This window comes from Equus przewalskii, chromosome 1, assembly GCF_037783145.1.
Source record: "Equus przewalskii isolate Varuska chromosome 1, EquPr2, whole genome shotgun sequence".
NCBI classification, from domain to species: Eukaryota; Metazoa; Chordata; class Mammalia; order Perissodactyla; family Equidae; genus Equus; species Equus przewalskii.
In genome coordinates this window covers 128,833,309-128,847,146 of record NC_091831.1, presented here as the reverse complement: position 1 = coordinate 128,847,146, position 13,838 = coordinate 128,833,309, and the positions used below count along the sequence as shown (strand labels likewise).

The 13,838-nt window shown below is 53.4% G+C and overlaps 2 protein-coding genes across 54 annotated transcripts in view; one reads left to right on the top strand and one right to left on the bottom strand.

The window, feature by feature from the left end:
- Positions 1-2,015: 2,015 nt before the first annotated feature.
- Positions 2,016-13,531, top strand: FBXL22 (F-box and leucine rich repeat protein 22). 4 transcript variants are annotated; one of them, XR_011527774.1, is made up of 3 exons: positions 2,016-2,606; positions 6,010-7,091; positions 10,296-13,531. XR_011527774.1 is itself a non-coding variant. In XM_070577996.1 (2 exons), exons 1-2 carry the CDS (start codon positions 2,119-2,121, stop codon positions 6,353-6,355), a joined length of 834 nt encoding a protein of 277 aa, XP_070434097.1. In that variant the 5' UTR covers positions 2,016-2,118; the 3' UTR covers positions 6,356-13,531. The 4 variants fall into 4 exon arrangements, 1 of the variants encoding a protein (XP_070434097.1); XR_011527775.1 differs by having other exon boundaries at positions 6,010-7,334; XR_011527776.1 differs by having other exon boundaries at positions 6,010-7,356.
- Positions 12,016-13,838, bottom strand: part of HERC1 (HECT and RLD domain containing E3 ubiquitin protein ligase family member 1) — a 203,946-nt gene continuing 202,123 nt past the window's right edge. For all 50 annotated transcript variants that reach the window (XM_070577631.1, XM_070577812.1, XM_070577827.1 and 47 more), the window contains one exon: positions 12,016-12,658. In XM_070577631.1, coding sequence (XP_070433732.1) covers positions 12,473-12,658 — 186 coding nt within the window. In that variant the 3' untranslated portion in view covers positions 12,016-12,472. The remainder of the gene's footprint in view (positions 12,659-13,838) is intronic.

Genomic DNA, 13,838 nt, shown 5'->3' with positions numbered 1-13,838 from the left:
CTACCCTGAGCAACCAGATTTTGGGCTCTGAGTAAAGGATACTCGACATCTTTTAAAGTAAAACAGGCAAATAAGTGCTGTTGTTAAAAAAAATAAATATTCTGCTTTACGGTAAGCTCCTGTACACTATTCTGCCCCCACGTCCCCTGCAAACAGAATAAAACAAGAACCACCTGTGTCCACACTCATGGTTTTCCTGTTCCTATCAGTCTTCTAAAGTTGAAGACAGAGGCGCCTGTACCCCAAATGGTTTTGCCTCCAGGTCCTGAGTTGCACGTTCCCTTTGGCAGCTGTGCTGGTCAGAGGCTGTGCAGCTGCTGCTGCAGCCAAGGAGCTGCGCTCCAGAGACAAAAGGGAGCAGCTGCCGTCATCAGCACCGCGCCCTGCAGGCCACGTGGGCCACCCTGCGTTCCGGGAGGCCTCCTCCAGCCCACCCGGAGCAGCAGGGCGGCCCGTGGCTCACTGTTCACCCTGCCAGGCCTTTGCTGTCCCAGCAGGGCTGTATGAGTGCAGCTTGGAGGCCACAAGGAACCAAAATGACTCTTCCCAGCGGCCAGCGAGCCAGGGCTCAGCCCTCTGAAAAGCATCGGTTTGGAAAGGATCTTGGAGGGAAAGTGGAGATAACGGACTTTCTATTAAACCCGTCTATGGTGCTGTGTGCTCCTTTGAGTGGAGAAGTACAACCAGCCCAGAGAGGGGCTTCCTGTCGGCTGTAATTCTGAACAATTAACATGATTCGTTTAAAATATTAGCAGTAGCTAGTTACCCTTTCCTTGAGAAATCCTTCCTTTTAGCGGTTTCTTGGTTTATGTTTTTTTTTAAGAGAAGTCACCCCTTGCACTTCACCTTGGCGGTGGTGGAGTAATCGAGGCACAGAGGATGGCTGAGACGGCTTCTCAGAGGAATGGGGCTGGCGAGAACAGCGACTGTCTCCTTGGCTGCATTCTGCTTGTAAAGGCAAAGCGTGCCAGCCTGACCAAGCCTTCGTTCCAGAAGAGGGCCCAGCAGAGACACTTATTTGTGTTACTCCACACAACTGGAAGACAGAGTATTCCCGTTCCTTCCAGTTCCACTGAAATGGGTGAACGAGCCAAGGTGAGCACTGAGGTGCTGCTCCCGGGCTGGCGGAGGAAAGCTGCTGCTGGTGCGCGGCAGACTGTCAGCGGCCCGCGAACAAACCAACCAGTTACAGAGCTCGGAATTCACAGTAGGGCTGTGGTAGGACCGGCAGGGAAGTATTGCAAAATAGATCCACTGCGCCTGGCCTGCCGAGCAATCTCCATTTCTTTGGGAAGGGAGAACAACGGATCGTACCTGCAGGGTGGGGGGCAGGGGTGGCAGTGGAACTGAAGGTACCCACAAACAGGAGGGCTTAAAGGGCAAGCTGACACTAAAATACTTAAATAACTTAGAGTTGTTTCAAGCGGTTTTATATTAAAAGCCACCTCTTCCATCCTGACGTTCTGGGGAAATACAGGCTAGATAAAGCAGGAGACATAACTGGAAAAAATTTTAAAGCCAAGTAAACTTAAGTTTAAAACCCAACACACACATACACACAGAAGCAGCTTGGAAAGAAAAGCTACTTAGGATCTTTTATGAAACAACTCAGAGTAAAAATAGAGCCCGTTGGGAGGCCAAGGAAATCCCGTTGCCTGGTGGAGGGCAGGGGATTTGCAGGTGCTTCAGCCTGGCCTGGAAACCATCACTACTGAGCAGAGAGAACAGAGAGGCCTCACGTGTGCTGTCTGCTTGCAGCTCTGAAAACAAAACCATACCCTGAGCCCTTTAGAGACAACAGGCTTCTTCCTACTTAGAGGGGAGGCAGAAGACTCAGATGGATGTACTAGAAAATGAAAACAGTTACCATTTACTATCAGAGTCCCTCCCAGGGAGTAGACTGCACGCCCAGACAGAGGTCGTCTGGTCTGGCCAGCCACCTTGAAGGAAAATGCCTCGGGAAAAGCCTAAAGAGCTCTCTGCTAAACACTATTGTCAGCTAAAAGGAAAAGAAATCCCTTTTAAGGATATTTAACTTCAATAGCTGCTTTTCTGCCAGGATTTCCAGTTCCTCTGAACATAAGGAGAACCACAGCCTGCTGCACGTATGTCTGGGTCATGGCTCCCCCCGCGGAGCTTCAGCACCAGTTGTTGGCCAAAAATAAACACCATTCCTCAACCATATATGTCCACCAGCCCCGCGCCGGGGAGGAGGAGCGGGAGGTAGGTCAGGTCCTGGGCTGCAGGCCGCTCAGTGTGGCCGCCCTCACCATGCACATCACCCAGCTCAACCGGGAGTGCCTGCTGCACCTCTTCTCCTTCCTGGACAAGGACAGCAGGAGGAACCTGGCCAGGACATGCCCCCAGCTCCAGGACGTGTTCGAGGACCCAGCACTCTGGCCCCTGTTGCACTTTCACTCCCTCACAGAACTCAAGAAGGACAATTTCCTCCTGAGCCCGGCGCTCAGGAGCCTCTCCATCTGCTGGCACTCCAGCCGCGTGCAGGTGTGCAGCATTGAGGACTGGCTCAAGAGCGCCTTCCAGAGGAGCATCTGCAGCCGGCACGAGAGCCTGGTCAATGACTTCCTCCTCCAGGTGTGCGACAGGTAGGCCACCGCCTCAGCAGGGCTGGCTTTGCTGGCTCTGTGAGGCTTCTGGGGGGCAGGGAAGAGCAAATTACAAGACCAAGATGGCTCCGCCTCCGGGAGCCGCAGACCAGGCCCAAGGCGGACCCTCCAGGCCTGGCCACAGCACAGTCCCCAGAAGATGGATAAAATCATGGGGAAACAATTGCCAATCCTCCTCTTAGCCTCATAGGTCCTGGAGCTGCTGCTGCTGCAGAGGAAGAACAGGGCTGCAGCTGTCACTGTCCTTTGGGCGGCTGTCCTCCCTGGCAGCCACTAAGTGCTGAATGGGTCCAGCTGGGCCTGGATGGTCAGTCAGGCCCTGGGAAAGGGTTCCTAGGTTCAGTAATCAGCTCAACCATCTCTTCTTTCCCAGCAAGCAAACTGCAAGGCTTGTGAGATGTGCTGCGGAAGGAGAGCTAGGGTGCTCCGGGTTAGCAGGACCAAGCCAGATGCCGGGCTAGGAGTGGTGATAAACAGCAATGGCTTCCTCATTAGAAACTTACTGATCTTCACAGGTCCCTAAGGGGAGGGCGTTTTCGCCTAATTTTTCAAGTGAGCAAACCAAAGCTCTGAGAGGTCATGTGATTTGCCCAGAGTCTAGGATTGCCAGATTTTAGCAAATAAGAATTCAAGACACCTAGTTAAATTTGAATTTCAGATAAATGAAATAATTTTTTGGTATAAGTATGTCCCAAACATATCCTGTATTTGATCTGTCAACCCTGCTGTGGGCACAAAGGATGAACCACAAGCCAGGCTTCCTCCATGGTCACAGCCTCCTGCCTAGAGCAGCTCATGCAAGAACACAGACTTCCTGGGCCAGGCTCCCCCGGGCCTTTACCAGCCCTGTCCTGCCTTTGAGGAAAGGCCCCCCTGGTTACTAAGTAGCCTCAGCCAGTTTGTTGCCACCCAGGTTTAATAGCTGCGGTTTGCTGGCAGCAGGACAGGAATGGAAGGAAATAGTGTAGTGACCCCGACTTTGCTTTCTTTTTTTAAGGCAGTAAGAAGAAAAGAGAAGATGGACTTGGGGCTAGGCCCCAATGGGACCAGGCCATTTTGAGGGGTTTAGCAAGACCCAGAAATCAGGCTGGAGGGAGATACGTATTGGGGGAAGCTTGCCCTAAAGTTGTTCCATTCTTGCTGAAAGAACCAGGTTTAAACTCCTAAACCAGCAAAGTGTGGAGCGACTTCCCAGGCTACTGTCTGGGGTGCAGCAAGAGGCCCCAGCGTCACAAAAAGAGCAAAGGCTTGATGGTCAGGGTTCTGTGCTGAGTCCCTCAGTTCTGCTACTGAACTACCACGTGACCCGAGCCCAAATTTTACACTCTTTCAACCTCATTTCTTCATCGGGAAAATGGGATAAATAGCCTTATCTCACAGGCTCAAAGAATTAAATGACAGGTAGCACCAGCACATAGTAGGGATTGCTAAGTATCCACCGAATCTGGTTCTCCCGGCAATCAGCTGGGTGGGAAGGGAAGAAGAGCTGAGGATGGCTGGGCAGGGCACGAGTCAGCTCTTTCTTCTCTGGTTTCTTCCGGCATCAAGATTATTCTAAAGGTTCTTAGAGGAAGGGATCACTCAACACCCTTGGTGCTTAAACACCTAATCCTCATAACCACCTTCAAGGTAACAAACTCTCCCATTTGACAGATGAGGTGGCCCAACAAAAAATAGGTCACAGGGCAGTCACTTGAGCTCTCTGAGCCAACTTCCTCGTTCCCAAAACGGGGTGCAGAGGGCTGCTGTGAAGACTACGGCAGACATACGAACCTGGGAAGAGGGAATGGATGCAGTGTGTGAAATGAGGCTGTGCCCAGTCTACTTGAGTTCCTTAGCCCCTTCCCCAGGCACAAGGGAACTGATGTGGCCCAGGCAGGTGCAGTCAAGGGCCGAAGGGGAGGCTGATGGGAAAAGAGAATTTCTGGCGTCAGGCAGCCAAGGCCCTCGTGCATGAGACAGGTCCTTCTTGACCTGAAGCAGTCTGGTCCTGTCTGCTCCCAGAAAAGGGGGTTACAATTGCCTATAGAAGGCCCTGTGCAGGCTCTTTACATGGCAAATCTCAACCCTCATAACGAGCCCACTGCTAGGCATTCCCCCCTGGCCCCAGCCTCCCACCCGCCACTTCCCCCACCCCGCGAAACTAAGGTCCAGTGAGTGACTCAGCCAAGGTCACACGGCAAATAAGCCAAGTCAAACTTCGCTCAAGATCTTTTTCTCCAGCCTGCGCCAGTAAGGCTGGAGCAGAGAGGCCTCCAGGCTTTCCAGACAAGTGACCTCTGTGTCCCTGACTGTACCACCCTTGGGCCTGGTTCTAGCTACCTCTGGTTCCTGACCTTTTCCAGGCTGGCGTCCCAGTGGGGATGCTACAACTGCCCCAGTCAGGGGAGCTGAAACCAGGGCCCTAGAACCCAGAGCCAATCCTCGGAGGCCTGCCTCCAGGCCTCAAGAGCTGCACTGGGCCCATCACTAAGCCACCCCACAGGAAACCCGCCCCCGCTTCCTCCCCAGTCCTGCCAGGAGCATCAGGGCCTCAGCTTGAAGCTAGACTGGAGTGGTCACCATGCACCGCTTCCCTTGCCCCGTAGGGTACGAAGACAATTCCTCTACCCTCTGGGTCCTTCTGGCTGGGCTATAAGTTAAACTGACATGAGACAGAATAACAGGAGAAAATCAAACAAAGCTTTATAACATGTATACGTGGGAGAGACTTAGGAAAACTGGGCAACTCACCAGAAGGGCAGAGGTTGTCATCTTAAATACCATCTTCAGCTAAAGACAAAGGCCCATGCTGGGAGTACTGGTTTGGGGCCTCAAAAGGGAGGAAGGTAATTTACATGGAGATGAAAATGCAAATATTTGTTAAACAAGTGTTTGCTGGGCCGGCTACAGACAAGGTTATCTTGAGGTATTAGCTCCTTCCTGGAACAGGCCCTTCTATCCTAAATTCTTTTAGGCAGTGAGGGGGAAGGTCAAGTTTCTTTCAAAGTCTTTCGTTCTTAAAGATAAGCCAAAGAGACACATTTTGAGGTGGCCAACTCTGACCCCCCCCCCCCCCCAAAGCAACAAGTCTGGAAAGAACCAAAGCAACGACAGTTGTCCCTCCGGGAACCAGCATCCCCTCCCTTCACAGCAGGCCCTGGGTCTCTGGCCGACAGGGCTTGGCTTCTCCACCGGGAAGGGCCCACGCAGGGCACGGTGGCGGGGTGCTTGCAGCAGGAGCAGGGAGACGGGACAGGAGCCCAGGGTCCGATCCCGGCGCGTCACCGCAGGCAGGCTCCGCACACTCTCCGGGCCCTTTCCCCCTCTGCCCCCCTCCCAGGGCTGTGGGCCGGACCGGCGGGCCAGGGGCGGGCGGGCGGTCACCGCCTTCTCTCCGCAGGTGCCCCAACCTGGCGTCCGTCACGCTGTCCGGCTGCGGCCACGTCACCGACGACTGCCTGGCGCGCCTGCTGCGCTGCTGTCCGCGCCTGCGCGAGCTGCGCCTGGAGAACTGCGCGCGCGTCACCAACCGCACGCTGGTGGCCGCGGCGGCGCACGGGCGCGCGCTGCAGACGCTGCACGTGGACTTCTGCCGCAACGTGAGCGCGGCCGGCCTGCGCCGCCTGCGCGCCGCGTGCCCGCGCCTGGCCCTGCGCGCCGAGCACAGCGCGGCCATGATCCCCGACCAGCCCCCGCGCGGCGTCCCTGCGCCGGGCTCGGCCCTCCGCAAGCTGCTGCCGCGCTAGGCCGGCCGGGGGCCCTCAGGCGGAAGGAGCGACCTGGCTTCGAACTAGCTCCTCCACCTCCCGCACTGTCGCCACATCTGAGCCTCAGTTTCCCCGTCTGCAAAGCGGGGATACGATGTCTACCTCACATGACGATTTTATACACATGCTGAGCGCGAGATTAAACGACCAGAGGCTCGGCGAGCACTCGGGCGGGGGGCGTCGCTAACCCCCCGCGCCTCTCCCCGGCCGCCTCGCCGTCCTCCGGGCCCTCCGCGGCCGCCCAGAGCTGTCAGGACCTGCCGGGAGGCGCGGGCACGAGCTTCCCCAGAGAGCGGCCTCGGGCCGAGAGGCCCCCGCCGGCCTTCTCGGGGCCCCGCCGGGGGCGCGCCCTTCCCGGGCGGGTGCGTTCCTAGGAGGGGCCGCACGCGCAACTCTAGAAACCCCGCTCGTTGATGTGGTTCTTACATAAACTGCATGGTTATCCTTAATTTCTACCGTTCTCGTAGGAAAAAGAAATCATTTGAAAAACCCAAAGTAAAGATTTCAACGTGAAAGCAGCAGCCCTGACTAAACCCTTTGACGAGGAAACCAGCTAAGCTGATGCAAAGTTCGATTTTACCTGCTGCTGAACGTGGGCACACGCCTGGACGTCAATTTCAGGGCTTTAGTCACTGATGTCCCCCTTTAGCCGCCAAAGTAAAGGCTCTCGGCCACCCAGCGGCCTCCTGGTTCCGGGAACGTGGGGCAAACTCCGGTAAGAGGGGAGGCAGGGAGCCCGTGGAGTGGTGGGCGATGCTCCCGCTCCGGCTCCGCCCACCACCAGCTGTGACCAAGGCCCTTTTCCCACCTGGGGCCAGGTGTTTCTCCTTTGTGAAGGCGGATCTTGATCCCTACTCCCCTCAGGTTCCTTAATTCGTTGCCCAAATATTGGGGCAACAGCAAGGAAAAAGGGACCTTCTATGCTCCTGGAGCTTTCCTTCTTGTAGGGGAAGAGACAGTAAGTAGTGGTTTCTAAGAACGTAAGTACTAGAGGGAAAAGCACAGGGCAAGGGGCTATCTGGGAATTGCTGGCCAGGGTTGGGGGAGGGGAGCAACTTAAAAGGGGTTGACCAATGTAGCCTCATGGAGAAGGTGGCATTTGAGACATGAAGTGAGGGAGGGAGCCGAGCAGCACCTGGGAGGAAAATGTTCCGGGCGGAGGGAACAGCCAATGCAAAGGCCCCAGACTAGGTGCATGGCTGGTGTGTTCCGGGAATAGCAAGGAGGTCAGTATGGCTGGAGCAGAGTGAGCGGGGAGGAAAGGTGAGGAGAGGAGAGAAATAAGGGATGGGGGCGGGCGTTGAGGTCTCCCAGGTAAGTGTGACATGAAATGAGAGCTGGAGATCCCCTCACCCAGCCTACCCGCAGCAGGAGCCAGGGCCCCAAGCAGAGCCGATCTGCAGGGGAAGGCCCAGAGGCGCTGCAATTTCTCCACGCAGAACCCGTGGGCGGGCAAGCAGCAGCGCACCACCCAACGCCTCCCGGTCAGCTGAAGGCCTTAGCGGCTGCCCCTGGGCCCGACTGGGCCAGCGCTTAGTGCAGAAAAGGGGTAACGGCAGTGAGCTCCGGCCGGCATGATTTCTCCTCCTCCCTGTGTGGGGAGAGCCAGCCCCCTCAGGCCACCAGCCGCAGTGGAACGGGGGCCACCACTAGCCTGTGAGACCCACGCCTCCTCTGAGCGATTTTCCAGTTTACCCACCACTGCCCTGGACTCTGGACAGAGGCCTTGCAGGGGTTTTATTTTCTTACTACTGCAAACAATGTTGAAAGCAAGCTCAGGCTTCCAGGGGGTTAAATGTTTGTTTAACACAGAGCCACTTCAACCCCAGGGCTCTGCTTTCGTCATCTCCCACAAGCCCCAACTGCCAGCAGGTCCTGTTTGCCGTGAGCTGATGGTTTACTCTGGGGAACAACAGGATGGTGGTTTCTGGCCTCCTCTGACCGAGGGCAGGTCAGCCCTCTCCAAACCTCAGCTTTCTTACCCGTGTCTTGGGATAGCTAGAGAATCTCGCGCACAGGGTTCTTGTAAGGATTATGAGATTGTGTTTGTAAAGCAGAGGTCACTGCAGGCTCAGCTCGAATGGAGTAACCTGCATCCCGAGGCCCCTTTTCCCAGGCAAGCTCTTTTATAAATGAGCTTTAAGTTCCCTGACTAGCCCTTCCACGCCTAGTGTCACAACTGGAGTGATCAGAGAACTAATGCTGTGCTGACAGCTCTCCGATATTGTTTCTAGGGCTCTAACGCAGTCCTGCCCCCTCCAGAGGAGCTCTGGGTCCCTGAGCCAAGGGCCATCTGAGGTGCTCCCAAAAGATAGGCACTGACAGAGACCCATGGCCCTCCACTCTGCCTTCTGACAGTCATTGTTCACCATCACCAGGCACTAAGCAAAGCGTGTGGCAGAACACAGCAGCCTGCTTAATCTAAAAACAGCTTTCAAGGTCTTCTCTCAGATTTGCATAGAACAAGGGGTACCGCATGCTTAATTAATCCACTGGCCCATTCATCTTGCAAATGTTTACAGGGTATTGGCCAGGGGCTGGGCCAGGCCCTACTTCCAGAGACTCACTCGAGTCAGAAGACACGCAGCTGGGGTTGAGAGGAGTTCCTGGGTGCTCTCCCAGCTCTGCTGTCCATAACTTCTGACAAGTTAAGATCTCTCTGAGCCTCAGTTTGTTCATCTGTAAAATAGGACCAGTACCCTTTCTGTGACACTGCAATGAGACTGTCTAGATGTGCAGTGCCTGGCAGAACCCACGAGGCCCGGGTCCTGGGAGGAAGCAAGCTGGGTCTATAGCGGGGTGATCCAGGAACACCTGATTGAGGGCCGAGCCTAGAAGGAGCCTAGAACGAGCCTAGAAGACTGCCTCCAGCTCCCCCAGGTTCCAGCTGTGGGAGGGTGTTCCAACAGCAGGCACAGCTCAGCAAAGGCAGGGTCAGGAAGCCCAAGGCATGTCCAGAGAAGGACAAGCCAAAGACGATGGGAGCCAGACCTTGTTCCAGAGCCACCTGGAAACGGCTTGGGGGTTATCTGTGCCCTCACAGCCTGTATTAGAAGAGACCACAGACTTCCCCCAGCTTCTGAATGCTAACTCATTCTGCTCTCAGTTTTGGCTAAAGCAGCCAATGGCCACATAGAGGGACAGCTAGGGGGAGGGTGCAGAACCTCAGTACTGGGGCAGGACAGTGCGCCCTGGTGTGAGGCTGACCCGTCACCACATCCTGCTGGCCACTCTGCACAGGAACCTCAGTGCCAGCAGAGACTGAGGCCACATGGCTCTTAGGTCAGGGGCTCCAGGCTGCTCCCTGGGAGGCGGAGCCTGCTGGGGGGAGGCGGTGCTCTGAGGCTTGTCTTACAGGGATACATGGCCCGTTTCTGCACAGGCTGAATGTCTGGAGGGGACTGACAGCCCCCTGGGCTCCACCATCAGCATGCTGACAGGAAGCCAGGGCTTCCAGCTCTAGCCTATATGCAACTGCTATCCGAGCTTTCCCTCTCCTGATCTCAGATTCTTGCTGTGTAAAGGGAGAGATCATCTGAGCCCTTAGCTCGAGGACTCCTCCAGTTCTAGGATTTAATCCCAAAAACTTGCTTTTTGCTAAAAGTTGAGTTCACCAGATGTAGGTTTCATCTAGCTGGCAGTGCTGGGCAAAGACCACAAAGCTGGGAGGCCCAGAACAAAGATGCACCCTGAAGGGCCTCTGGGGAAATCTTAAATTTTAAAGGTTGGGGGTCAAAGTTCTCTCGAGACTGTTTAAGGGTCATAAAAACTGTGGTATTTGTTAGCTGAATGGGTCCAGCAAACAAAAATACTGCCCAACCTCTATAGGGGCTTGAAAGGGAAGTAAAGGAAAATACACCTGTCCTGGGCCCATTTCAGCTCCTCAGATCAGGTACTCACGCCTCCCCCTCTCTCCCAGAGCTTCCACAAGTCAAGAGCATGAAGGAAAGTGAGAGATTTCCAGCAAAGAAACAGCATTTGTTATAAAACAGAGGCATCTCTGCAGATTTTCCTTGCAAAGTCGAACCTCCTGAGAAGCTATCCTTTAGGCCTGAGGGTGGGACCTGAAACCATGAGCGTCAGCCTGCGGGGGGTGCCTCTGCCCCTCAGTCCAGAGCCAACTGTGCAGCAGAGGCCAGAGCCTCACAAAGGTCGAGCCATTATTTTGATTTCAAATAATGTCTGAGACCGCAGATATCCTTCAGCTCAGCACACCCTCAGCCGAGCCCAGCAAGAGGGAAGAGCCACGTGTCAAGAGGAACCAACCCAAAAGGCCCCATGAGACCCCTCTCTTGGCATGGTTCAGGATCTCAGCAGCACACAGCAGCCTAAGAGAAGTTCCCTCCTGGCCCAGAGGCCCAGGCAGTGCCTTCCCACCGCCACAGCGACTGCTTCAAGCCCAGAGCCCCCTACCACTGCTACTGACTGAGCTCTCAGATCAAGTATTAAAGGCTCCTCTTTGCCTGGTATCCCCTGGAGTTCCTCAGAAGCTGCGGTCTCCCTCTGAGACTCAATGCCAACTGAAACCTCTTTCCAATAAAACTAAGATGTCATTCTAAATATTATTAGGCATTCATCACTGGGAAAGATCCATGGCATTAACTTAGCCAACAAAACTCTATTTTTCTTCCAATTTCTCTTTGAAAACACACCTGCCACCTTCCTTGTAGAAAACAACTTGCCTGCAAGGCACTCTGTCTGACACTTCATTGAGCAGGCTGTCAGTCGTGATCTCGCCTGAAGTACACTGGAAGCAGCCTGTGGCAGGAACTTGCTGAAGATGAAGGAGACAAGCCTCCCAAGGGCCTTGCCCTCTTCCTGTTCCCACTCCTGGCAGCTAGAGCCTTCACAGTTGCTCTCAAGATGGCCTTTTCTCTCAGAACCACATGCTCATTCTGACATGCCTGAACAAACCAGCGTGTCGCCCAGGGCCCTCAACGGCTGGGTTTAAGCACCAAGAGTGTAACCCCTTCCTCAGCGCCCTGCACAAGTCCCCACCATCCATCATTCAAGGATATAAAGTAACCCATTAGTTCTCACGTTAATTCGCAAATCCACTCACTTATTCATAGGGTCACTCATTCACATATGCTAAGTGCCTGCGAGCAATTGCTGTCCCTTCTGAACACCTGCCACTCGGCTGCTCTCCCTGCAGAGACAACATGTTACTGTAAACTGCCCTGCTCTTTAATTCCATCACTTGTTCTTCAAGGCTGGGTCAGAACCGTATGACTTTGGTTAGCTTCCTCCGTGCCTAGTAGAGCTGCACCCCATACTAGTATCCTGGGGCTTTTGAAGAAAGGCTCTTATTAACATGTTACACTGTAAGCCAGCTATGGAAAAGGAGGAAGGGTGGTTCTGAGAAGATGGCTGACTTCTGAGAGTGGCTCATGCAAGGGCCCTGGAGAGAGAGAATAAAGCGAGAGACCCAGGATGACAGAACAAATGAAAATAGGGGCTTCATGCCCCCAGGGGCTGCTATACCCACACAGCCCTCTGCTGTGTCATTTCCAAGCAAAGCCTACTCTCAGCGTCAAGGAATATTTCTGATGGGTCAAAAGGTTGTCAGAGTGAGACTAGCCTGAAAGCTCGTTTTTTCTGGCAGAAGCTCCACTGGAGGTCACAAAAGCAGCCCATGCTCTGGTTCCTGAATCGGCTTTATTTCTCTGCATAAGGAACCCTGAACAGGCAATTCAAATTAAAACAAAATAAATATATGAATATTCATGTAAAACTGTCCTTTCTAATGAACAATTATACACAATGTACAATTTCATGTTCACTGGGTGGGTTTACAAAAATGTACCATTCCCAACTAAAAATGCACCAAAATAGTTCCATGCAAACTTATCAAAAGTGACCAAAAATATGGAGGGAAAACCTGACTGAGAGCACTTTGTCTTTTTTTTGTACAATCACAGAAAAATAAAAACATCTAATTTCTTTGTTACATTTAGAGTAACTAAATGTGGCCACTGTTTATAATGTTGGTTTATGTTCCTAAAACATCTATGTAGTTACCATAAAAGTATTATCAACATTAAATTGGAAGTGAGCATTATTGAGAAAAAAGAGGGGGTGTGGCACCCACAGGGGTCAGTAGTCGGTGTCGGAGCCCTCAGCGTTGTCCACGTTTCGTGAGAGCATGTAATTGTCCATGTCGATCGAACGGCAGTTGTTGATGGCATAGCGCAGGCGCTCGGCCATGACCATCTGGCTTGAGTAGGGGGGCAGCCTCAGCTGGAAGAAGCAGGTCTGTGAGGTAGGCAGACTGTCATAAGGCTGTGGAGAGAAGGGCACAGAGCTGTGACTGCAGCAGCAGGGTGTCATGTGGGGACTGGGGCCAGCCATTCCCACCACCCCTAAGTCAGGAAAGCACTTCTCCCTGCATTCAAGATGGACTCCACGGACATGACAGCATGACCGATTCGAGAGGAAGCAGAGACTGGGCCATGGAAGAAAGAGCACAGGCTCTGGTGTCCCACGGCCATCAAGGCTTTTTGTGAAGATGCTTCCTTCTTCTCCTCACTCCTCCAAAAGCTCTCAAGTGCAAAGTGGGTACAAGCCCTGACTGGCAGGATTACTTGAGAGAACACGCTTTGCACGGTGCCTGCACCAGAGTAAGCGTGCAAGAGAGTTCGTTCCCTTTCACCAAGAGTGCAAACTTGAAGCTGCTGCAGGGATCCCGCAACAGAGCTGGGGAAATGGAAGGAAGACCTGTGAGGAAGCCATCGCACTCCTCCTCCCGTCACTGTCCTCTTACAGTGCATTCTGCATCCTTCACCCGCCATGGCCGCCAGCGCACAGCTCAGATGAGGAAGGAGCAGTCAATTAAATCCCAGCCCATCCATTAAACTGATGGTGATGCAGTCACTTGAAATGACGATTATGAGGACTAGCCGCAAAAGAGAAAAGTGCTCGGGAGAGACTGTTAAGTGGAAAAAGCAGACTATACAATTCTAAATACATCACGCAAAAATGTGTATGCTTAAGGCAAAGACTGGGAGGAATTACACAAAGGTGAAGGTGAAAATGGCTACTACCACAGAGATAGATTACATACGTTCTTTGTCACTCCCTGCAAACACAACTATTTTCCAAACTATCTGTAATGATAATAATATTACAATGTTTCTATAAATGTTTTTAAAATTAGCTTTTAAAAAAGAACGTGCTCTCTTTCTTGCTCAGTTCCCTCTTGAAGCTGGCCCCCCTCCCCCTCGGAGCCCCACACCAGGTGAATGCGTTTCAAAGCGCTGGGAGGTGGAGGGCCTAGAAGCCTAACTGTGCCAGAGCGAGTGATGACGCAGACAGCTCAAATGCAAAAAACCAAACCAGCAAAGATCCTAAGGGGAATGTCAACAGGTGGTTCTAATTTGGAAACTGGAGAAATGGTCTAAAAGTCACAAAGAAGAGACACACAGTGGTCAGTTTTCTGAGGCTAAACCCCCCAGGCAGTGGA